Source organism: Myotis daubentonii, chromosome 3, assembly GCF_963259705.1.
Source record: "Myotis daubentonii chromosome 3, mMyoDau2.1, whole genome shotgun sequence".
In the NCBI taxonomy this organism is placed as follows: domain Eukaryota; kingdom Metazoa; phylum Chordata; class Mammalia; order Chiroptera; family Vespertilionidae; genus Myotis; species Myotis daubentonii.
Window position 1 is genome coordinate 61,261,629 of NC_081842.1, and position 26,647 is coordinate 61,288,275.

Sequence of the window (26,647 nt, forward strand, 5' to 3'; positions counted from 1 at the left end):
TTATAAGTAAATCAATTACTTAATATAGCTATAAAGTTAAGTATCATGGTAATTAATTTAAATTTTACTTTAAAATTTTTATTTAGTCATTCTTAATCTGCCATTGACTCCTCTTTTTATGTATAAAGTACAGATATACTTGTAGTACATAAACAGATATACAGTATACCTGTGTATTAAAATTTCATGGGAGGGGTGAATAGGAAAAAAGATGTCTGAATGTCTATTTTAGGAAATGATGATGAATAAAAGGTTGAGAAACAGGCCTCTGTCCAGGAACATCTACACATACACACACACACACACACACACACACACGCACACACCATCAATAGCTTAACTACTTGTCAGAACATCATTACTTGATTTTCTTAGTAAGGAATTTTCCTCCACTCTTCTACTTTTGAGAAATAACTCATCTCCCATCTGCTACTTATTTAATAACACTAGGACCAAACCAGAATTATGTCATAGTTAAATCAGGTTTGATCAGAGATCCAAAGCAAAGCCAACGTTTCCATTCTCTTCATTGTTCATACTACACCATTACCTGATACATGTGTACGACGAATTTTTGCCAATTTTGCCTCCTTTGCTTCCTGCAGGTTAGACCATTGGGCATTCAAGTGCTTCATAGTCATTTCATTGCTATTCTTGAGACGTTTCCTCAGCAGCTCTTTTAGAATTTCCAGGCGAATCTCCTGCAGCCTTCAAGCACATGACAAAACAAAGAAGCATACGGCACCACAAACAGGTGTTCTACCAGAAAGGGAGCACCTGCCATCAACAGGGTCTCCTCTTTAAACTGGTATCATAGTCACATATTTTTAAAAGACCACCTTAGCAAAAGTGTGACAAATGGTGGTCTGGGAGTGACAGCTCAATGGTGAGTATATAATGGGAATATATATATATATATATATATATATATATATATATATATATATATATATATATATATGCAGTTCTGAAGGCCAAACAAGTGTGCCAGATGGATGGGGCAAAATCAGGGTTCTCTCGGCAGATGGGCCTAAGTGAACAAGAAGTTCATGCACGGTTCCAGGTCAACTGGCTGCTAGAGGGCTACGTGACGAGAGTGAAGAGAAAACGAGGGTGTGGCATGCTATCCTAAGTAGTTAATGTGAAAATGCCAGTGTCTGCACCTCCAGGTACTTGGTCAACTTTTGTTACCTTTACCTTGTCCTCCTGGAGTTACCTTGCTCGTGTGCATACAGCCACATACAAATGACTTTAAAATCCTTACCTCCAGCCCAGACCTTTCTGAGCCAGGATTTCTGTCAAATCTCTAGCTATTCCCTGACAACTTCAAAAACCCACTCATTTTTGTTCCCCCAGAAACCCACTCATTTTGTTCCCCCAGAAACCCACTCATTTTGTTCACCCAGAAACCCACTCATTTTGTTCCCCGGAAACCCACTCATTTTGTTCCCCGGAAACCCACTCATTTTGTTCCCCCAGAAACCCACTCATTTTGTTCCCCGGAAACCCACTCATTTTGTTCCCCGGAAACCCACTCATTTTGTTCCTCCCAGAAACCCACTCATTTTGTTCCCCAGAAACCCACTCATTTTGTTCCCCCAGAAACCCACCCATTCTCTTACATCATTTTCCCTCCTCTAGGGATCCCACCTCTAAAACGCTTCTTGCCTCCATTCCCTAGCTCGCATTCGTGTCATCTCTCCTAACTCCGACTCTTGTTGCCCCTTCAGTCTTTCCCCGTTCAATCCTTGTTTCACAGAGCTAGCAAGACTTTCCTTCCTATAACAGAGATTTAGACATTTCACTCCTGCTTCAAAATTCATACAGTAATTTATCCAGTTATTCATTTGCCAAGTACTTATTAAGTGCTCACCATGTGCCAGGCAAACAACGATGAGCCAGACAAAGCCCCTTCTCAGAAGAAGCACTTTCTAGAGGAGTGGGCATATAAACCAGCATTCACCACACAAGGAGATAAACCCCAGGCCCGAAGAATGAAGAGATTTCTGTGGGAGAAGAGACATAGCACCACGTCTAGCTATTCCCGGTTGGTGGGGGGAGGGGGGAGGAGTGGGCGGTGGGCAAGGCTTCCTTAGAGGACTTCCTTAACTGCAGTCTGGAGGACAGGCAAGGACTGAGATCTGCCACACTGACAAGGGAAAGGTGAGGCCTCCGCAGAGGGAGCTAAAGGTCTGACTCAGAAGGACTCAAGACAGAGCTAACGTGTCATAGATGGGGCTTCTCACAGTGAATATGGAGGTGAGGGTGGGGAAGCAGGGACAAGTCAATATGGAGGGAGATTTTTAAAAGTAAGCCACACACCAACGGTCACCTTTCATCTAGAGTTAGAAATCCTAGGTTCAAGTCTCAACTTCATCACTTGCCTCAGTGTCTTCAGTCACAAAATGGACAAAATAATGGTATCTATCCCATTAGGCTGTTGTGAGCATTAAATGAGTTACAGTATACAACGTGCTGGAACAGCAGTTCTCAAACTTGAACATGCATCCGGTAATCTGGAGGGCTTGCTCTGGCACAGACTGCTGCTCCCCACCCTGATTCAGTGTGTGGGGATAGGCTGAGAATCTGTATTTTAACAAGTTTACAGATCATGCTGATGCTGCTGGTCTATGGACCACATGTTCAGAACTATTGACTTGGAACTTGGTTCCAGCACATAATAAGCACTTTATAAGTGAGCTATGCTCTGTGAAATCGTCATCATCATCATCATCGTCGCTGATATTGCTGTCCACCTGATGGCTACTTACTCATCCTTCAACACCCAGCTCAGGGGCTACCTCCTCTCCGTAGTTTCCCCCACTCTCCACCCACCTCAGACAGAGCTGATGATTCTCTCGCCTGGGTCCTGCTGGCACTGTGTATAGAGAGGAGCACATCACCTGATGGGCCCTGCTGGAGAGTTGTTGGTCTGAAGGTCTTTTGCTCCACCCTTGACCACCGCCCCTCCCCACTCCAGTGGACCATGAGGAACGCTGCCAGGGCATAGCAATTCCTATTATTCCTGTTTCCCCAGCTCACAGCACAGAGCCTGGCACAGAGGAAAGGTGCAAAACATGTTTATTAAAATTACCCTAAGTTTAACGAAAGTACTCTCTTTCTTAGGTGATGTCTTCATTCTAGCCAGATATATTTTTAATATTTTTAATGTCCTTCTGACAAGAATATAGCTCTCCAGCCCAGCTGGTGTGGCAAAAATGGTTGAGCGTCAACCTATGAACAAAAGGTCATGATTCGATTCACAGTAAGGGCACATGTCCAGGCAGGGTGCATGCAGGAAGCAGCCAATCAATGATTCTCTCTCATCATTGATGTTTCTATCTTTCTCTCCTTCTCCATTCCTCGCTGAAATCAATAAAAATATATATTTTTTAAAATAGTATAGCTCTCCAAATTGCAGCAATAAATTTACATTTCTGCATCCAGAATTGGGTATTTACTACCTATTTTGCTCCAAATGCTATTTTCTATTAAATTGCAAGTTTTTAACAAAACATCATTGTCCTGCTTCAGGGTGAATCAGAAGGTGCAAAAAGATAAACATATTTTGAATTCAGAACCACACTAAGTTTCAGAGTCTCTTGGTCCCTAACTCTCTTATGTGTGAGCATGCTGTCCGGGGCTTTGGTAGCATTGCTACAAGTAATAAAGTACCTCATTACAGCCTGAAAAAAGAACAATCTTGGTGTAGGTTCCCTCTTTTTCTTTCTTCCTAAGGAGTTGTTATTCTACATATTCTAGGGACAACCTCATTAACTGAAAATATATCAGTTAAAATGATTGAAAACTTAACCAAATTACCTCAGTATATTGTCACTTATGTGCTGTGAGCTCATCTCTTAATTGAAGAATTTCACAATTTGGCTTTTACATAGAAAATGCCCCATTAGCTCTCTCTGGAACCCACGGAGTTCTGCCTGTGAATTCGGTACTAGGGGGATAAGAAACAGGATCAGCTAGGAGGCTGTTTGATGGATATGAGGAGGGCCAAGACCTAGGGGAGTGGCACGGGAATGAACTGAAAGGGACAGTTTGAAAGGCATTATGCAAAAGTTAGTGGGGTTCTGTGATAGCCTAGATTAGAGACTAAAGAGAAAAGGGAAGAGGAGAAGCAGAGGTGCCTTGAGGAATTGCTCCGAGCTGGTTCCATGCTGCCTTGCACACACAGAGGCCACTGTACCTTTTTATATCAATGGAGAGAAAACTGTAGAGCTATTGTTCCTGGAAGAACCAGAAACCCAATTTCCTGTCTATATAGGTTGAGGATTACTTTTAAACCTAACACATTTGGAAAAATGCTTTATAGGTAAAAAGTGTTAATGTTACTCCCATCAGCGTGAGAGCCATCGTCTGGGGGATCGAGAACCTACCTTTCAATCTCCTGCTCTCGGAAGGCCCACTCCTTCCTCTCCATCTCATTCATCATCTTCCTCCTCTTCTCAAAGTGGGAGGTGTCAGTCAGAGGCGGGAGAGTGGCTTCCCAGGCACGCTTCTCCCGGGCACGTTCTATCATCTCCACCTCAGCTTGTCCTGCCGGGAGACCTCGACCTGGAGGTGAAGCAAAAACACTTTAGAAACACATGGACAAATTCATGTACCTGCCAGTATTTCATTTACTCCCTTTCAGCTCCTGTCCTCTCTACACTTAAGGTTACATTGGGATGTAATATTAGGGAACACCCTCAACCTTTCTGGCCCTTTAAATACAGTTCCTCATGTTGTGACCCAACCATAAAATTATTTTCGTTGCTACTTCATAACTGTAATGTTGCTACTGTTATGAATCATAATGTAAATATCTGATATGCAGGATGGTCTTAGGCGACCCCTGTGAAAGGGTCGTTCGACCACCAAAGGGGTCGCGACCCACAGGTTGAGAACCGCTGCTCTAGATGTACCTCCCAGCTGTGCCTTGCACTGCTTCTTGTTAGTAAGTCAGCCAGAAGAAATTTTAGGTGCATATAAGATGCCGGAAAATATTTGAAAAATATTATGTGGCTACTGAACAATCACATCTTGATATGCCCTGTATTAGACAAATCTATTTTTTTTTAAATACAAAGAAATATCAAAGTATACAGAAAGTCACAATTTATATGTTTCTCCATAAATGCTTTGCACCTGTTTTTGTTTTTATTTTTTTAAAGTATTTGCATTTTTTTATTGTCTACAATTTTACATATGTCTCCTTTTTCCCCAATTGACACCCTTCCAGTCATTCCCACCCCGGGCAAGCCCCCCATATCCCAGTGTCTGTGTCCATTGGTTATGCTAATATGCATGCATACAAGTCCTTTGGTTGCTCTCTAACCTCCCCCCCTCCCCTGCCATTTGTCTCTGGATCTATTCTTGTTCATCAAATTATGTTGATTATTATATCCCACATATGAGTGAGATCATGTGATATTTATCTTTCTCCAACTGGCTTATTTTTATTTTTTTAAGTATTTGCACTTTTTTAAAACATAATTTTAATGATTCAGAGAGGAAGGGAGAGGGAGAGAGAGACAGAAACTTCGATGGCGAGAGAGAATTATTGATTGGCTGCCTCCTGCATGGCCCCTCCTGGGGATCAAGCCCGCAACCTGGACATGTGCCCTTGACCAGAATCAAACCCAGGACCCTTCAGTCCGAGGGACGATGCTCTATCCACTGAGCCAAACTGGCTAGGGCTATACCTGTATTTATTAAGTGATTTCTTAGGTATTTTGTTATTTGTTGCTATTAAAAATATTATTTTTTCAATATTTCTAATTAGATATTGTTAACATATAGGAAGGCTACTGAGGTTTGTATGTTGATTTCATAATCAACTATCCTGTTGACCTCAAGTTCTTAATTCTAAAAATTTGTTATTTCATTTGATTTTTTTAAATGAGCACATCATCTGCAGATAAAGATAGTTTTGCTTCTTTGTAATACTCATATCTCACTTCTTTTCTTTTCTCTTACTGCACTGACTCAGTATTTTTCAACCGAGGTACTATTGCTGCCACATTGGATAATCATTTGTTGCACGGGACTGCCCCATACAAGACAGGATGTTTAGTATTATTACAGCCTCCCACCCAACTACATCCATGTGCTAAATGCCAGGAGCACTTGTTAGTCATTATCACATACAAAAATGCCGCCATATTTCCAAATGTCCCTGGGGGCAAGGTGTTATAACTCAATAAGCCCTGGGCTAGGATGTTCTCTGCATTGCTAAGTAACAGTGGTGATGAAGAGGTCACTGCCTTTTCTTCACATTAAGGTAAAGCGTCCAAAGTTTCACCTTTAGTATCCTATTTATTGAAGGCTATGGTAGACACCTTTTATTATATTACTTTTTCTTCTGATTCCAGTTTATTTCGACTTTATATCATAAATGAGTTCTGAATGTTATCAAACACTTTTTTTGTACCTATTGAAGCATTTTCCCAACATTTTCTGTTAAAATGATAAATTACATTGGTTTTCTGATATGTACTAAACTTGAATTTATGTGATTAACCAACCTGTTTATGACAAGTCATCTTTTAAAACACTGCAAGATTTGATTGATGGTATTTCATTTAGAATTTTTGCATTTTCTTCGTGAGACAGCCCTGTAGTTTTCCGTTTTAGTATTATCCTTATTCGGTTTTCAAATTAAGGCTACACTAGCTTCATAAAATGAATAAATTAACTTTATCCTCTCTTTCTATTTGCTGGAAAATTTGCATAAAATAGAGTTTATTCCTTAAAGGGGTGGTAAACATATCTGAAAAACTATTTAGTCCTAGTGCTCTTAAAAGAAATTTTTTACCAAGTCATTTTCTACAGTTATTCTATTCATGTTTGCTATTTCTTCTTGAAACCAACTTAGTAATTTATATTTTCTTTAAAAATTGTGTAATTTATCTATTTTTAAAATATAGGGCAAAAGATATGCATAGTATTTTCTTACAGTCCTTAAGTCATTTACTCTGTGGTTATGTCCCTTGCTGATCCTAATACACATTTTTTGTATCTCTGTCTTTTGTCTTGCTATTTCCAACAAGAAGTTTGGCTATATTATTAATCTTTATCCAAAAAATTACTTTATGGTCCTCATGACCACTTCTTTTGCCTTTTTTAAGATCTGTAGTATTAATTTCTGATTTAAGTTATATTTCACTTAACTTGTGAAGATTAAATAAATTAAAAATGTAAAGCACTTGCAAATACTTTCTCCCATCTGTGGCTTGCCTTTTCACTGTCTTAAATGTGGGGGCTTTTTGGTGAAAAGAAGTTCTTAGTTCTAATGTGATCCAATTTATCATTTTCCCCTTTATTGTTAGCATTTCATCTTTGTCTTAAGTCAGATGACATTTATCTGTGAGTTAATTTCTGGACTCTATTGTGTAACAATGATATATTTGTCTATCTTTGCAACTATGCCATAGTTTTTAGTTACTAAAGCTTTATAGTAAGTCTTTATATCTGGTAGTGTATATTTGTTCTGTTTTCTCACATTTGCCTTGGCTACTTTTGACCCTTTCAGATTCCCCTATTAATTTTAGAATCAGGTTATCAATTTACACACACACACACACACACACACACACCTGTTGGGTTTTTTTTATTGAGACTGCATTGAAGTAGGAATCAGAATTAAAGTTCATTTTTTTGCACATAAATATGTAATTGTTTCACCACCATTTATTTGAAAAGGCCTCCTTTCCTCCACTGAATCACAGTGGCATCTTTCTCAAATCAAATGACTACAAATATAGTGAGGGATCTGTCGGGTCAAAGGAGCCTAGAACCATTAATTACCTGCAATGCTACAGCCAAGTCTTCCACATTTCGTTTCTTAATATATAGTCAGATCCACATCAGCCTGGCCATGGCCTACCACACACAAACTCTTTTATGTGAAGCACATTAATCATCTTTCCTACCCAAATCGACTCTAGTCCCTACTAATTTTTGATAGCTTAATCTGAAAGAGGCACATTAAAATCCACATGAGTAGGGAATTGTCTATTTCTTCTCATGATTTAACCAATTTTTGCTTTACATTTTGAGTCCACATATGTTACCTATAAGTTCATGAAAGATATAGCTATACTAATAATAGCCTAGAACAAGTGGTTGTCACACCCTCACGTCATCACAAGATGGCTGTGTGCACAGTGGAGGTGGGGCCCAGCGGCCGCTCCACGCAGTGAGGCCTGGGGGTCCTGTGGCTCTGCACAGCATGGAGGAGGCCGTCCCGGCAGAGGAGGCGGGTCGCAGCAGGGGAGGGCAGTTGGGGGCGATCAGGCCAGCAGGGGAGGGCAGTTGGGGGTGATCAGTCAGGCAGAAGCAGTTAGAAATCAGGAAGGCAGGCAGGCAGGTGAGTGGTTAGGAGCCAGCGGTCCTGGATTATGAGAGGGATGTCCGACTACCGGTCCCAGATTGGAGAGGGTGCAGGCTGGGCTGAGGGACAACCCTCACCCCCCAGGCATGAATTTCATGCACCAGGCCTCTAGTCCTTTTATAACTGTTACATGTACTTCATTTTTCCTTTTAATGTTTTCTGATTAACTTTGGTCTAATATTAACATTGCTACATGAACTTTCTTTGAGTTATCTATCAGTATATTTTTCACCTCTTTATTTTCAACATTTCAGTGCTACTTTATAGATAGCAAGCTGCTTTTGCTGGGTTTGTATTAGTCCAACCCACTAATATTTTTAATAAGCAAGTTTAAGTCACTTTTATGTATTTTGATTACCAAAATATTTGAACACTTTTCTGATATCTTATTATGTATTTTCTATTGACTATGTTTTTCCTTTGCTTTTCCCCTTTTCTGCTCTCTGTTATTTCCTCTCTTCCCCACTACCATTTGTGAAACAATATATTTCTTCTTTTTTTTAGAGGTCACCCCTAAAGTTTTTAACTTAGAAATTTCCACTCATAGTTTTCTAATAAAGTCTAATGCTAATTAGTAGTCCTTTCAATGATTCCAGTTGGTTCTTTTAATGGCTCCCATTCTTGCTTTCATTGTTGCTATTTCCCCCTTCATCTCTTTGAGGATTTAAAAAGTACACCTAAGTCCTTTTCAACTTGCTCCATTTACTTACTTTGCTCAATCAGTTATTCTTCCATTTTATTTATTTTTGGTGGGTCACTCCTGGTGTCTGTGTTCCTTTAAATGCTTTGTAATTCCTGGGTTGAGGTCATCAGCAGATTTCTCTCATGAGCACCCTGAACAGTGGCACACTTCAACCGCGGTGCGCCCAGGAGTGGGGTTCCGCCCTAGGGAACCATTTCTGAGCCCCTGCCTAGATCTCTTGCTTTGGAGGACCTGGCTCTTGTCCTACTCAGCTCAATGCTAAGCCCATAGCACACTGAGAGGTCAAGTCCAAGCCTCAGACAGAGTGCCTGGCTCAGTTCTGGCTGAAGTCTTAGATAGGCAGGCACTGGACTTCAGATCCTCCTCTAGGCAGGAGAAAATTTTCTGCCTCCTCTCTTTAGGCAGGTAACTATCTCCATGGCCCGGGAGGAGTCAGCCTCTCTGGTTCTCAGTTTCCTAGCTACAATCAAATGAGTTTGAAAGCTAATGTATAGCAATTCCTAAAGGCCCTTTCTCCTATTAATTTTTTATAGTTCCACATGATGTAGGCTTAGGCTAGATTTTATTACACTCTAAGAGTGAATTTCTGGGCCTGAAAGGTATTAACATTTCAGAGATATCAAAAGAAATCATCCAAATCATCCAATAAGGTATGTAAGAGAGCTTTGATAAATTCCGAGGTATTTTGGAAAAGTAAGAAAACATTATAACATGTTGAAATATGCATTCAGTAGTATACATTCAAATTATGTGTAAAGAAGGAAAATAGATTGCTCAGTGAAAAGGAGCTGACTCACCAGGATAAACAGTGAGTAGTCAGCAAAGCAACCACAAAATTAAACCGACTGACTTATTTCTGCATCCACCAATGGATAGATGCTTAGATTGCCTTGGCTATTATAAATAATGTTGCAGTGAACATAATGGGACAGATATCTTTACAGATAAGTGTTTTCATATTTTTCAGGTAAAACCCAAAGGAGGAATTGCTGGATCACACCGTATTTCTATTCTTAATTTTTTAAGGAACTTTCACATTATTTTCCTGTACTAACTTATATTCTCATCAACAATGTACAATGGTTCCCTTTTCATATGTGGAATATAAAACAAAGAGTAAATAACAAAACAAACAAAAACAAACTCATAGATTGTGGTTACCAGAGGCGAAAGGGGGTGAAGGGTGAGAGGGCAAAGCGAGTAAAGGGGGTTAAATAAATGGTAATGGAAGGAAACTAGACTTCTGTAATTAGACACAGATGTAGAATTATAATCTGTACACCTGAAAATTATATAATGTTAGTAACCAATCTTACCCCCAATACATTTAACTTAAAAAAAATAAAGAGCATTGATTGGGGAATAAATTTAGCCGATATATAACATTAGCTTCAAGATAAAGTACAATAAGCCTGCTTACAGTGAAAAGGGTATAGCTCTCTTTGAACAAAAATACTATCACACAAAGGTCCTTGCTGGGTGGTTTGACTGATTGGTGGTTCGATTTGGTGTTCGATTGTCCCGTACACCAAAAGGTTGCAGGTTCAATTCTCAGTTAGGGTGGCGCATATGGGAGGAAACTCACAGCTGTTTCTCTCTCACATCAATGTTTCTCTCTCTCTCCTGCTCCTCTCTAAACAAACAAACAAACAAACAAACAAATAAAAATATCCTCAGGTGAGAATTAAATTTTTGTAACGTATTAGAAAAAGAATGAGTCTATAAAGTAGCTCTACTGAGCAAGACACTTTAAACCACAGTTGCTTCTATGTGCTCTGAATTTCCAGGAACTCAATAGCCAGCAAGGTTATCAGGACTATCATCTTCAAATATACAAGAGAATTACCAACTCACCCCAAGTCAGAGTAGCCAGGGTCAAGAGCTCAGGGATTGAATCCTGACATACTATGTATTCTGGAGAATACGGGTCTGTTTGAACTTCGGAATCACGATAATCCGTCTGAATGCCCACAGTGTACTTTGAAGGGGTGGGTGGGCGCTTAGACGAACCAGGAGGAAAAGTATATGTCTCTTTTCTAAAAGGGAAAATTATTTTAAAAAAATTAAAACCCGATACAATTGCTTAGAATACTATACACTCAAGTAGAAATAAATCCTTTTCCCCTTAACATTGACAGGCCCAAAGTTACAAATTCAGTTTAACAAGGATTATGCCAAATAATCTTGAGAGAACTGACTTTTTTTTTTTTTTTGTACCTCTTCCAAGAAACTAAAGGGGTAGAAAAACCTAGATCTACCCACAAAATGCCTATCTGTGTATCATTGGGCAGGGCTGTCGTATATAGAGCTGTAAAAGGTCGATTCTAGGAAGTCATACAATCACTTCTGAACCTACTCAGAATTGCTATTTATCTGGTTTCCTTCCTCTCTGTATTTAGTTACACACCAAATTTTAGCTTTTCCCATTCAGAAATACAAATACAGGAGCAAAAAAAGAGAATAAAAACTCATCCCTTGCACAAAAATTAATTACAGATCATTTAATGTGTTTAATTTAAAAATAAGACTAATAAAGTTCTAACGGAAAATATAAGTGAAAATATCATCTGAAAAGCCAAAAACCATAAAAGAAAATGAACAAAAGAATTAAATTTAAGTTGAAACTTCTAAACCTCAAAACATAATAAACAAATTTAAAATGTGAATGACACACTTGGAAATGGGTTTTGCAACATATGATTAAAAAAAATAAGCAGCCAATAGGGGTGCCAGAAGGAGAGGAAACTGAGCAAGGAATAGAAAACCTGTTTGAAGAAATAATAACAGTGCCGAACCGGTTTGGCTCAGTGGATAGAGCGCCGGCCTGCGGACTCAAGGGTCCCAGGTTCGATTCCCGTCAAGGGCATGTACCTTGGTTGCGGGCACATCCCCACTAGGGGGTGTGCAGGAGGCAGCTGGTCGATCTCTCTCATCGCTGTTTCTAACTCTCTATCCCTCTCCCTTCTTCTCTGTAAAAAATCAATAAAATATATTTTTTTAAAAAAGAAATAATAACAGAAAACTTCCCTGATATAGGGAAGAAAAAACTCATACAAATCCAAGAAGCTCACAGAGTCCCAAATAAAATGAACCCCAAAAGACTGACGCCAAGGCACATTATAATTAAATTGGCAAACACCAACGACAAAACAAGAATCTAAAAAGCGGCCAGAGAGAGACAGAAAGTTACCTACCAAGGGTCCCCCATCAGACTAGCGACTGATTTCTCAACAAAAACACATCAGGCAAGAAGGGAATGGAATGAAATATACAAAGTCATGCAAAGCAAGGTTCTGAATCCAAGAATACTGTACCCAGCAAGGCTATCAATCAAAATTGAGGGTGAAATCAGGAGCTTCACAGACAAAAAAGGACTATGGGAGTTTATTACTACCAAACCAGCAATGCAAGAAATGCTAAAGGGTCTGCTGTAAAAAGAAAAAAATAGGAAACAAAGAAGGAGAACAGGGGTAAAGAATAAAAATGGCGACAAACAAGTATCTATCAATAATAACTTTAAATGTAAATGGATTAAATGCCCCAATCAAAAGACATAGGGTAACTGAGTGAATAAGAAAACATGACCCATATATCTGCTGTCTACAGGAAACCCACCTCAGAAAAAAAGACGCACACAGATTGATGGTGAAGGGATGGAAAAAAGTTTTTCAGGCGAATGAAAATGAAAAAAAAAGCTGGGGTAGCAATACTTATATCTGACAAATTAGATCTCAAAGTGAAGGACATAAAAAGAGATGAGGAAGGCCACTTCATAATACTAAAGGGAGCAATTCAACAAGAAGAAATAACTCTGGTAAACATATACGCACCCAATATAGGAGCACCAAAATACATGAAAAAATTCTGGAGGAGATAAGGGAGAGATTGACAGCAATACAATCACAGTAGGGGACTTTAATACCTCATTATCACCATTGGACAAATCCTCTAAACAAAAAATCAGCAAAGAAACATCAATCCTAAATGACTCACTAGATCAGATGGAATTAATTGTCACCTTCAGAACATTTCATCCCAAAGCCACAGAATATACATTCTTCTCAGGTGCACATGGGTCATTTTCAAAGATAGACCATATATTGGGTCACAGGCAAAGTCTCTTCAAATTCAGGAAGATAGAAATCATATCAAGCATCTTCTCAGATCACAATGGCATAAAACTGGAAACCAACTACAATAAAAACAATCCAAAAAAGTCAAACACATGGAGACTAAATAGCATGCTATTAAACAATGACTGGGTTACCAGAGAGATCAAAGAAGAAATAAAAACCATCATGGCAACAAACCACAATGAAAACACAATAATCCAAAACTTATGAGACACAGCGAAAGCAGTCTTGAGAGGGAAGTTCATAGCTCTACAAGCCTACTGCAAAAAACAAGAAACAATGATAATAAATTACCTAACCCCATGGTTGGTAAACTGCGGCTTGCGAGCCACATGTGGCTCTTTGGCCCCTTGAGTGTGGCTCTTCCTAAGCCTTAGGAGTACCCTAATTAAGTTAATAACAATGTATCCATCTATATAGTTTAAGTTTAAATAATTTGGCTCTCAAAAGAAATTTCAATCACTGTACTATTGATATTTGGCTCTGTTGACTCATGAGTTTGCCCACAACTTACCTAACCCTACAACTCAAAGAGCTAGAAAGAGAGCAACAAGAAAAGCCCAGTGTAAGCAGAAGGAAGGAAATAATAAAGAAAACGACATAGAGACCAAAAAAAACAATGCAAAAGATCAACAAAACCAAGAGCTGGTTCTTTGAAAGGATAAACAAGATTGATGAACCTCTAGCCAGGCTCACCAAGAAGCAAAGAGAGAGGACCCAAATAAACAAAATCAGAAATGAAAGAGGCAAAATAACAACAGACCCCACAGAAATACAAAGGATTGTTAAAAAATACTATGAACAACTCTATTCCAACAAACTAGACAACCTGGAGGAAATGGACATATTCCTAGAAAAATACAACATTCCAAAACTTAATCAGGAAGAAGCTAAAAATCTCAATAGGCCAATAACTATGGAAGAAATTGAAGCAGCAATCAAAAAGCTTCCAGCAAACAAAAGCCCAGGGCCAGATGGCTTCACAGGGGAGTTTTACCAAACATTCAAGGAACAACCAAAACCTATCCTCCTCAGACTATTCCAAAAAATTCAAGAGGGAGGAACACTTCCAAGCTCATTCTATGAAGCCAGCATCACCCTCATACCAAAACCAGATAAAGACAACACAATGAAAGAGAATTACAGGCCAATACCCCTCGTGAACATAGATAACAAAATCCTCAACAAAATCCTAGCAAATCAGATCCAGCAGTACATCAGAAAGATCATACATAATGACCAAGTAGGATTTATCCCAGGGATGCAAGGATGGTACAATATCCACAAACCAATAAACATAAGACATCACATAAACAAATTGAGAGATAAAAACCACATAATCATATCAATTGATGCAGAAAAAGCATTTGACAAAATCCAACACCCATTTTTGATAAAAACTCTCAGTAAGGCAGGAGTAGAAGGATCATACCTCAACATAATAAAAGCCATATATGACAAACCCACAGCCAACATCATACTCAATGGGCAAAAACTAAAACCATTTCCCCTAAGAACAGAAACAAGACAGGGATGCCCACTCTCACCATTCCTGTTCGATATAGTACTGGAAGTGTTAGCCATTGCAATTAGACAAGAAGAAGAAATAAAATTCATCCAAATTGGAAAAGAAGAAGTAAAACTGTCCTTATTCGCAGATGACATGATATTGTACATAAAAAACCCTAAAGACCCCATCAAAAAACTATTAGACTTAATAAATGAATTCGGCAATGTAGTAGGATACAAAATTAACCCCAAGAAATCTATGGCATTTCTATACACTAATAATGAACTTACAGAAAGAGAGACTTAAAAAACAATCCCGTTTACCATCGCACCAAAAAAATTAAGATGCCTAGGAATAAACTTAACTAAAGAGGTAAAAGACCTCTACTCAGAAAACTACAGGACGTTGAAAAAAGAGATAGTGGAAGACATAAACAGATGGAAGAACATACCATGTTCATGGGTTGGTAGAATCAACATCATTAAAATGTCCATACTACCCAAAGCAATCTATAAATTCAACGCATGCCCCATTAAAATACCAACATTTCACAAACCTAGAACAAACTCTCCAAAAATTCATCTGGAATAAAATAAGACCCCGAATAGCTGCAGCGATCCTGAGAAAGAAGATCAAAGTAGGTGGGATCTCAATACCAGATATCAAGCTGTATTACAAAGCTGTTCTCAAAACTGCCTGGTACTGGCACAAGAACAGACATATAGATCAATGGAATAGAATAGAGAATCAAGAAATCGACCCGAACCAATAGGCTCAATTAATATTTGACAAAGGAGGTAAGAGCATACAATGGAGTCAAGACAGTTTCTTAAATAAATGGTGCTGGGAAAATTGGACAGATACATGCAAAAAATGAAACTAGACCACCAACTTACACCATACACAAAAATAAACTCAAAATGGATAAAGGACTTAAATGTAAGACAGGAAACCATAAAAATACTAGAGGAATCCAAAGGCAACAAAATCTCAGACTTATGCCAAAGCAATTTCTTCACCGATACATCTCCTAGTGCATTGGAAACTAAAGAGAAAATAAACAAATGGGACTACATCAAAATAAAAACCTTCTGCACAGCAGAAGAAACCATCAACAAAATAACAAAAAAGCTCACTGCATGGGAGAACATATTTGCCATGTTATCACCGATAAGGGTTTAATCTCCAACATTGATAGGGAACTTATACAACTTAACAAAAGGAAGATTAACAATCCAATCAATAAATGTGCAAAGGACCTAAATTGACACTTTTCAAAAGAGGACATTCAGAAAGCCAAGAGACATATGAAAACATGCTCCAAGTCACTAATCATCCAAGAGATGCAAATCAAAACGACAATGAGATACCATCTCACACCTGTCAGAATGGCTATCATCAACAAATCAAAAAACAACAAGTGCTGGAGAGGATGCGGAGAAAAGGGAACACCCGTGCTCTGCTGGTGGGAATGCAGACTGGTGCAGCCACTATGGAAGACAGTATGGAGTTTCCACAAAAAACTAAAAATGGAACTCCCATTTGACCCAGTGATCCCACTTCTAGAAATATATCCCAAGAAACCAGAAACACCAATCAGAAAGGATATATGCATCCCTATGTTCATAGCAGCACAATTCACCATAGCTAAGATTTGGAAACAGCCTAAGTGCCCATCAACAGATGAATGGATTAGAAAACTGTGGTACATCTACACGATGGAATACTATGCTGCTGTAAAAAAGAAGGAATTCTTACCATTTGCAACGTCATGGATGGAACTGGAGAGCATTATGCTAAGTGAAATAAGCCAGTCAGTGAAAGAAAAATACCACATGATCTCACTCATTTATGGATAATAAAGACCATTATAAACTACTGATGAACAAAAATAGATACGGAGGCAGAGCAGCATTAAGCAGACTGTCAAACTACAGCAGGAAGGCTGGGGGGGTGGGGGGGGAGGGTATGAGATTAACCAAAGGACTTGTATACATGCATATAAGCATAACCAATGGACACAAGACACGGGGGGGTAGGGGAGGCTGGGGGAAGGTCAAGGGGGGAAAAAAGGAGACAAATGTACTACTCTTTGTAATATTTTAAGCAATAAAAAAAGAAAAGAAAAGCAGCCTTCTATATAAAAAGCTCTTGTAAATCAATAAGACAGATATCCACAGAAAAATGGGTAAATTCACAAAACAGAGAGTAAAACTTCTAAAAAAACCTATGAAAAGATAATGAACATAACTAGTAATCAGAAAAAGTAAGTTAAAACAGCGAGATGCTATTTTATTATATCACACTAGAGGCCCAATGCACAAAATTCATGTAAGGGCCTTGGCCCCAGCCTCCTCCCAACACTGCCATGGCCCCGCCCACTGCGGCTTTGTCCAGCAGGAAGGATGTCCAGTCTAATTAGCATATTATGCTTTTATTGTTATCGGTAAATATTTTAAAAATTGAAAGCACCTAGCATTGATGAAGTTGTGAAAAAGACAGGAATTCTCATAAACTGTTGCTGGAAATACAAATAGCTACAACCCAATTAGCAGGAAATTGATCAATATATATATATATCAAACCCTTAAAGTACCCTTCTGCCCCAGCAATTGTTCTCCTAGGAATTTATCCTAGGAAATAACTGGACAAGTGTACAAAGATATAAGCAAACATGTTCATAAAGTATCATTTATAAGAGTAAAAAATTACAAACTTAAATGATCACCATCAATAGAAGAATTGTTTAAAATAATATGGTATACCCATAACAGAATTTATGCTGCAATTAAAAGTAACAATGTAATCTAATATGTATGGACATACAAAAATGTCTAAGATTTAATATAAAGTAGAAAGAGAGGACATTATTAAGCAGTATCATAATGTAGTACATTTTTATGTTTTTAAAAACTGTTTTGTGCATAGAAAATTCCTAGATGGTATACAATAAGATAATAACAGCAGTTGTTTCTGAATAGTAGGATTATAGAGAAAATTTTTTCATGTTTATAGTTTTCTGAATTTTGAAACTTATTTTAACCTAGACATGTACTAGTTTGAAAATAAGGGGAAAATATATATATATACATATACATATACATATACATATACATATACATATATATATATATATATATATATATTTAAATGAAAACACTTTGAAGTTGGTAGAAGAATTGATTAAATTACATAAACAAATAACCAAATATGGCAAAATAAGAGAGAGATTTCCGTTTTGAAAAAGCAAGGCAATGGGAAGTGCTTATAAGTGAGCACAGTATAGACAGTTTAACTCTAAGAAAAATGCACCTCAAGCCGTTAGAAAGAAACCCCTGTTTGGAGGTTGGACCTGTAAAAGATCAGTGCTTTAAATTATTTTTAATGTTGAATTGTAATGTTGAATTATAAAAATGATTTCATTTTTTTCAGCAGTTGCTAAGAATTTCTAACATGTTAGATAACATAGTATTCCTAGTTTCTTATGCTTTCAGCAGAAATTATTCGACTGTAATTTCTACTTCAGGAAATAACTTCAAATCTGCTTTATGTCATTCCAAATATGAATAATATGAATATTATTATACTAGGGGCCCGGTGCACGAAATTCGTGCACTGGGTGTGTGTGTGGGGGGGGGGGGAGTGTCCCTCAGCCCAGCCTGCCCCCTCTCACATACTGGGAGCCCTCAGGCGTTGACCCCCATCACCCTCCAATCACAGGATTGGCCCCTTGACCAGGCCTGAGGCCTCCGGCAGAGGTGTCAGGCCTGGGCAGGGGACCCCCAGCTCCCCGCAGTTGCAGGCTCCGCCCCGGCCCAGGCCTAATGCCTCTGGCCTAGGCGTCCGGCCCGGGCAGCGGGGACCCGCAGTGGCAGCGGCCCCGCGATCGTGGGCCTCGCTTTAGGCCCAGGCAAGAGACCCCTAGCTCCTGGGACTGCCAGCTTCGACCGTGCCCAGCTCCCATCGCTGGCTCCACCCCTACTTCCTGCTATCACTGGCCAGGGCGGAAAAGGCACCTGATTCTCCGATCATGGCTGGGGGGCCCCAGGGCCACCTTTGCCCTGCCCCCCAGCTCTTAGCTCCCCCCTGGGTTTCCGATCACTGTCAGTGGCAGGGGGCTTCTTCCTGCTTTCCCTTTCGCCTCCCTGCATTGTGCCTACATATGCAAATTAACCGCCATCTTGTTGGCAGTTAACTGCCAATCTTAGTTGGCAGTTAATTTGCATATAGCCCTGATTAGCCAATGAAAAGGGTAGCTCGTACGCCAATTACCATTTTTCTCTTTTATTAGTGTTGATTACAATGCCATTAGTTTGAATCAAGAGAATTCTTGTCTTCCAAATTAAATAGTTACACATTTCAACCATCTGATTGAATGTGCTGAGATTATGATAAAACCTAATGAATCCTTCTGACTAAGGTTTCTGATCACATGGTATGTTTCCAGGTGGGTCGGAGGAGAGGATACAAAGGAGGAATGCTAATTTCCCAGAAGTCTATGGTAACTTAATATAGTTTCTTTCCTAACTAACTTGTTATTTTTCCAACCTAGTCCCTTTTTCCATTTCAGTTGGTTTAGGGAGAACAAAATCTGAATAAGAAAGAGCAATGAATAATCTCTTTCCCACCTATTCCCAACCTCAATCAGGACCCCAAACCAGAGAGACCCCACATCTGCTCCCTCTTTGGCTTGAGCCCTGCTTTGTCCTGAATCCCATCCTCAGACACACTCACTCTGGCTCTGGTGTCCTTACCGCTGCTCTATTCCCTCAATCCAGGCCCTGCCTCCTTCACTACCGTCCAGGCACCAGGAGCATGCACAGTCGGCCACACCATAGTCTTCTAGATTTTCCCTTCCACCCCAACAAAACTACACATAAAGAGGGACCTCACAAAGCTACCAAATCCTGTTCTGTTAGTCTGTGTGCTACTGAATGTTTCTATTTTTTAAAGACAATATTTTTAGAGCTGTTTTAGGTTCACAGCAAAATTGAAAAGAAGGTACAGAGATTTCCCATATACAATACACTCTGCATAGGGGCACATGCATAGCTGCCCCATTATCAACATCACTCTCCAGAGTGGTACATTTGTTAGAAGTGATGAACCTACATTGACATAGCATAGTCACCCCAAGTCCATAGTTTACATTAGGCCTCAATGTTGGTGTTGTACATTCTATGGGTTTGGACAAATTCTTACATATATGTATCCATGTATAACAACATATGTCCACCACTACAGTATCATACAAAGTATTTTCCTTACCCTAAAAATCCTCTGTGCTCCCCCTATTAATTCCTCCCCAACCCCAAAACACTGGCAACAAATTTTTGTTTTTATTAATCTCCATAGTTGTACATTTTCCAGAATGTCATATAGTTGGAATCATACAGTATAGAGCAGGGGTGGGCAAACTTTTTGACTCGAGGGCCACAATGGGTTCTTAAACTGGACCGGAGGGCCGGAACAAAAGCATGGATGGAATGTTTGTGTGAACTAATATAAATTCAAAGTAAACATCATTACATAAAAGGGTACGGTCTTTTTTTTTTTTAGTTTTATTCATTTCAAACGGGCCGGATCCGGCCCGCGGGCCGTAGTTTGCCCACGGCTGGTATAGAGCCTTTTCAATTGTTTTCTTTCTCTTAGTAGTAATTTTGTTTTCTTCTATGTCATTTCATGGCTTGACAGCTCTTTTTTTTTAGTGCTAAATAATATTCCATTGTCTTGATGTACTTCAATTTATCCATTCACCTGTTGAAGAACATTTTGGTTGCTTCCAAGCTTTGGCAATTATGAATAAAGCTTCAGTAAACATCTGGATGCAGGTTTTTTGTGGACATAAGTTTTCAACTCCTTTGGGTAAATACCAAGGAGTACAATTGCTGGATCATATGGTAAAAGTATGTTTATTTTTGTAAAAAATTGCCAAACTATCTCCAAAGTGACTGTAGCATTTTGTATTCCCACCAGCAATGAATGAGAGTTCCTATTGCTCCACATTTGATGTAGCCAGTGTTCTAGATTTTGTCCATTCTGATAGGAGTGTAGTGGTATCTCATTGTTTGAATTTGCATTTCCCTGATGACATATGATGTAGACCATCTTTTCAGATGCTTATTTGTCATCTATTAATCTTCTTTGGTGAGGTGTCTGTTAAGGTCTTTTGCCATTTTTAAAATCAGGTTGTTTTCTTATTGTTGAGTTTTAGGAGGGTGTTTGTGTTTTTTTGCATGTTTTGGATAATAGTCCTTTATTAAATACTAGAGGCCTGGTGCATGACATTCGTGCACTGCAGAAAGGGGCGGGGGGGGGGGGTGTTCCTTCAGCTCGGCCTGCTCCCTCTCACATCCAGGACCCCTCAGTGGCGGGGAGTGGGCCTAAGCGGGCAGGCAGACATCCTCCGAGGGGTCCTTAGCGCTGCCATGGAGGCGGGAGAGGCTCCCGCCACCACCACTGTGTTAACCAGCTGTGAGCCTGACTTCTGGCTGAGTTGCGCTCCCCCTGTGGGAGCGCACTGACCACCAGGGGGCAGTTTCTGCATTGAGCATCTGCCCCCCTAGTAGTCAGTGCGTGTCATAGTGACTGGTCATTCCATCTTTCAGTTGATTTGCATATTATGGTTTTATTATATAGGATGCCTTTTGTAAATACTTTCTCCTATTCTGTAATTTGTCTTATCCTAATGACATTGTCTATAATAGATCAGAAGTTTTAAATTTTAATGAAGTCCAGATTATCCATCACTTATTTAATGGATCATGCTTTTGGTGTTGTGTCAAAAAGTCATTGACATACCCAAGGTTATCTAGTTTTTCCCTTATGTTACCTTCTAAGAGTTTTATAGTTTTGCATTCTACATTGAAGTCTGTGATTCATTTTGAGTTAAATTTTGTGAAGGGTGTAAGGTCTGTGTTTAGATTAAGTTTTTTTTAATATATATACTTTATTGATTTCAGAGAGGAAGAGAGAGGTAAAAACATCAATAATCAGTAACATTGATTGGCTGCCTCCTGCAACCCTGGCATTCCCCCTACTAGGGATTGAGCCTGCAACCTGGACATGTGTCTTGACCAGGAATCCAACTGTGACCTCCTGGTTCATAGGTTGCTTCTCAAACACTGAGCCACGCTGGCTGGACAAGATTCTTTTTTTTTTTTTTTCAATGTAGACAATCTAGTTGTTCCAGGGCCATATGTTAAAAAGACTGACCTTGCTCCATTGTTCTCTTTGTCAAATATCAGTTTATTATGTTTATATGGGTCTATTTCTAGGCTCTCTGTTCCACTTCATTGATCTATTTGCCTTTTCTTTCCCTAGTACCACACTGCCTTGATTACAAGTTCATAATATGTCGTGAAGTCAGGTAGTGTCGTCTCCAATTTTGTTCTTCAATACTGTGCTAACTATTCTGGGTCTTTTGCCTCTTCATATAAGTTCTAGAATCATTTTTTCTATATCAACAAAATAACTTGTGGGGATTTTGGTTGAGATTGAATCTATAGATCAAGTTGGGAAGAACTGACATCTTGATAATATTGAATCTTCCTATCCATGAACATGGACTATCTCTACATTTACTTAGTCCTTTGATTTCTTTCATCAAAGTTTTGCAGTTTTCCTCACATAGGTCTTATATATATTATTAAATTTATATCTAAGTTTTTTCATTTTTTGGATCTTAATGTAAATGGTATTGTGTTTTTAATTTAAAATTCTACTTGTTTGTTGCTAATATATAGGAAAACAATTAACCTTTGTATATTAACCTTGTTTCCTACAACCTTGCTATAATCACTTGTTAGTTCCAGGAGGGTTTTTTTAGTCAATTCTGTCATATTCTACATAGATAAACATTCATCTGCTAACAAAGACAGTTTTATTTCTTCCTTCCCAATTGGTAAACCTTTTATTTCCTTTTCTTGTCTCATTGCATTGGCTAGGACTTCCAGTACAATGTTGAAAAGGAGTGGTGAGAGGGGACATTCTTGCCTTATTCCTGATCTTACTGGGAAGGCTTCGAGTTTCTCACCATTAAGTATGATGTAGATTTTTGTACATGTTGAAGAAATTCTCCTCTATTTTTAGTTTATTGGAAGTTCTTTTCTTTATTTTTTTTTTATCACGAATGAGTATTGGATACCAACAAATACTTTTTTTGTCTCTATTAATATGATCATGTGATTTTTCTTTTTTAGCCTTTTGATGTGATGGATTGCATTAATTGATTTATAAATGCTGAACCAGCTTCGCGCACCCATGATAAATACTACTTGGTTGGATTGTGTAACATTTTTTATACATTGTTGAATACAATTTGTTAATATTTTCTTGAGATTGTTTATGCCTATGATTATTAGATACATTAGTCTGTAGTTTTCTTATTTTTTAAAAAAATGTCTTTGCTTTTGGTATTAAGACAATGCTGGCCTTTTTTTTTTTTTTTTTTCTTTTCTTCTTAATTAGCCTGGTTAGAGGCTCATCAATTTGAGTGATCTTTTTCAAAGAATCAGCTTTTGGTTTTGTTGATTTTCTCTACTGATTTCCTTAATCAATTCCATTGATTTATACTCTAATTCTTATTATTTCTTTTCTTCTGTTTCCTTTGGATTTAATTTGCTCTTCTTTTTCTAGTTTCCCAAGGGAAAGCTTAGATGATTGATTTTAGATATTTCTTCTTTCTGATATATGCTTTCAGTACTATAAATTTCCTTTTAAGTACTGCTTTCACTGCATTCCACAAATTTTAATAAGTTGTATTATCTTTTTCATTTAGTTCAAAATATTATTTTCATATCTCTTGAGATTTCTTCTTTGACCCACGTGTTATTATTTAGAAATGTTTTGTTTAACCTTTATGTATTTGGGGGATTTTCAGTTATTTATTATTAATTTCTAGTTTACTTCTATTGTGGTCATGGTGTAATTTCTATGCTTTTATGTTTGTTAAATTGTGTTTTATAGCCTAGAATGTGGTCTACCTTGGTGAATGTTCCATGTAAGTTTAATAAGAATGTATCCTGCTGTTTTTGGATGAAGTTGCCTATAAATATCAATTATATTCAGTTGATTGATGGTGGTGTTGAGTTCAACTAGGGCCTTACTGATTTTTCTGCCTGCAAGATGTATCCATTTCTGATAGAAGGATGTTGAAGTCACCAACTATAATAGTAGACTAATCTATTTTTCTTTATCCCTGATAATTTTTCTTACTTTGAAGTCTGCTTTATGTAAAATTATAATTGCTGCTGCTTTCTTTTAATTGGTGTTAGTATGGTATATATATTTTCTCCATCCACTTACTTTTAATCTATTCATGTCTTTATATTTAAAATGGGTTTTGTGTTGACAAGATATATTGGTTCTTGTTGTTTCATCTATTCTTTCTTTTAATGCATTTTTATTGATTTTAGAGATGAAGGGAGAGGGAGAAACATCAATGATGGGAGAGAACCATCAGTTGGCTGCCTCCTGCATGCCCCACACTGGGATCGAACCGGCAACCCAGGCACGTGCCCTGACTGGGAATCGAACCATGACCTCCTGGCTCATAGGTCAATGCTCAACCACTGAGCCATGCTGGCTGAGCTGTTTCATTCATTCTGACATAAAATATATACACAAGCACACATAATCAAATATACTGTTAATATTATTTTGAACAACCTGTCATATGTTAAATCAATTAAGAAAAGTAAAAGTGTTTATTTTACCTTCATTTATCTTATCTTTGACACTCTTCTCTTTACATAGATCCAAGTTTCTGACCTATATTATTTTCCTTCTCTCTAAATAACTTCTTTTACCATTTCTTAAAAGGTAGGTCCAATGGCTACAAATTCTCTCAATTGTTATTTGCCTGAGAAAGTCTATATTTCTCCTTCACTTTTGAAGTATAATTTTGCAGAATGCAGAATTCTAGGTTGATGGATTTTCTTTCTCGACACTTTAAATTTTCACTTCTCTCCCTTCTTGCTTGCATGGTTTCTGAGATGTAATTCTTATCTTTGTTCCTCTATAGGTCATGTATTTTTATCCTCTGACTTCTGTCAGAATTTTTTTTATTATTGTTGATTTTCTTTAGTTTGAAAATATATGCGTCTGTGGTTTTGGTTTTTTTGTGGGGTTTTTGTGTGCATTTATCCTGTTTGGTGTTCTCTGAGTTTCCTGACTCTGTAGTATGGGGCTGGTATTAATTTGGGGAAATTCTCATTCATTATTGTTTCAGATATTTCTCTGTTCCTTTCCCTCTTTCTTCTCTTGGTATTCCCATTACATGTATGTTACACCTTTGTAGCTGTTCACATTTTCTTTAATATTCTGGGGGTTTTTGAGCCTTTGTTCTCTTAGCTTTTCAGTTTTAGATGTTTTCATGAATATACCCTCTAGCTCAGAGATTCTTTCTTCAGCTATGTCCAGTCTATTAATGAGCTCCTCAAAGGTATTCTTCCTTTCTGTTACAGTGTTTTTTTATCTGTGTGTGTGTGTGTGTGTGTGTGTGTGTGTGTTTTAGTTCTTTCTTAAGATTTCCATATCTCTGTTTGGAAATCTGATCTTGCTGTCTACTTTATCCATTAGAGACCTTAGCTTGCTAAGTGTAATTGTTGCAAATCACTGTCGGGTAATTCCAACATTCCTGCCATGTTTGGCTCTTATGTTTATGCTCTCTACAAATTGTCTTTTTTGCTTTTTGGTATGCCTTTTGATTACTTGACAGATAGACATGATGTACTGAAGAAGAACTGTAAATAGCAGGCCTTTAGCAATATGGTGGTAAGATGTGGGGAGAGGAAGCATTCTGTTGTCCTATGATTAGGTCTCAGTCTTCCAGTGATCCTCTGGACTGTGAACTTCCTAAGTGTTTCTCAGTCCTCCCCTCCCCTTATGGCTAGACGGAGCTGGAGTTGGATAGTATTTACCTTATGATCAGTTAGGCTCTGGCCACAACCCAGCAGATTAGGCTGTGGTTACGTAGCTTCTATTAAAAGCTGACCTTGCTTAGAAGAACAGAGTGCTCTGGCATATTTCAGAATGGTTTCATCCCCTGCCTTCCCTCCACCAGAAACATGAGGATATTTTTCTTTAGTATTTATTATAAGAGACTTGTTGAGCTCCTGAAGGAAAATCTCACAAAATTGTGAAAGTTCCCCATAACTGGGTCCTCCCAAAGTTTTTAATTATCAGAGTTTTCCATAATGAGTCTCCAACAATAATCAACTATAGTTCAGGTTTTCCTACCTGTGGCTGGTTCCCAGGGCAGTTTCTATACTCATTAATCTCTTTTCTGGGAAGGCATTACTCCCCATGTTCATCTGACTATCTCTCTAACCTTGGGGCAGCAGTTTGCCCTGTGTCCTCCCTTCTCTATGGATCCAAGAAAAACTATTGATTTTTCAGTCTCTTCAGCTTTATACTTATTGTGAGGACAGAGTGGCAACTTCCAAGCTCCTACATGTGGAACTGGAGACCACCATTGAACATTAGCTTTTTATTCTTTTGCCAAGATGCTTACATGGCATCCAAAGTAACAACTTCAATAGCTATCCATGAAAAGGGGTGGCTGGAGAAACCCAGCTCGCTCCCAGACAAGTGTATAAGGTAGAATATCTTCACTACTCAGAAACTCAAGCCCACCAGAATCCCAGAGTTGACTTCAGTCAGAGATACTGATTCATTCTTTAAACACTTGTAAGAAAGACAGAGACTACCTAGCGTGCCAACTCTCAGGTTGAACTCTCAGAGGGAATCTTTATCCTTTATGTCACAGCTATTTACGAAGGAGTGAGACACCCAGTGTTCATCAATGTAGACCTCAGAACTCCCCCTCAGTTAACTGAACAACTTGTAGACCTAAAGTAATTATGACTTCCAAAGCAGGTGATCCAGTGAGCCTGCTTTTAAAGAATTAC

The 26,647-nt window shown here is 38.4% G+C and overlaps 1 protein-coding gene across 2 annotated transcripts in view; it reads right to left on the reverse strand.

Annotated features, from left to right (window-relative positions):
- CFAP91 (cilia and flagella associated protein 91) overlaps positions 1 to 26,647 on the reverse strand; it is a 70,515-nt gene that overhangs the window by 31,064 nt on the left and 12,804 nt on the right. For both annotated transcript variants that reach the window (XM_059687745.1, XM_059687744.1), the window contains exons 6-8: positions 10,947 to 11,128; positions 4,392 to 4,569; positions 551 to 708 (exon numbers count right to left, since the gene is read on the reverse strand). In XM_059687745.1, the coding sequence (XP_059543728.1) occupies positions 551 to 708; positions 4,392 to 4,569; positions 10,947 to 11,128 (518 nt within the window). The remainder of the gene's footprint in view (positions 1 to 550; positions 709 to 4,391; positions 4,570 to 10,946; positions 11,129 to 26,647) is intronic.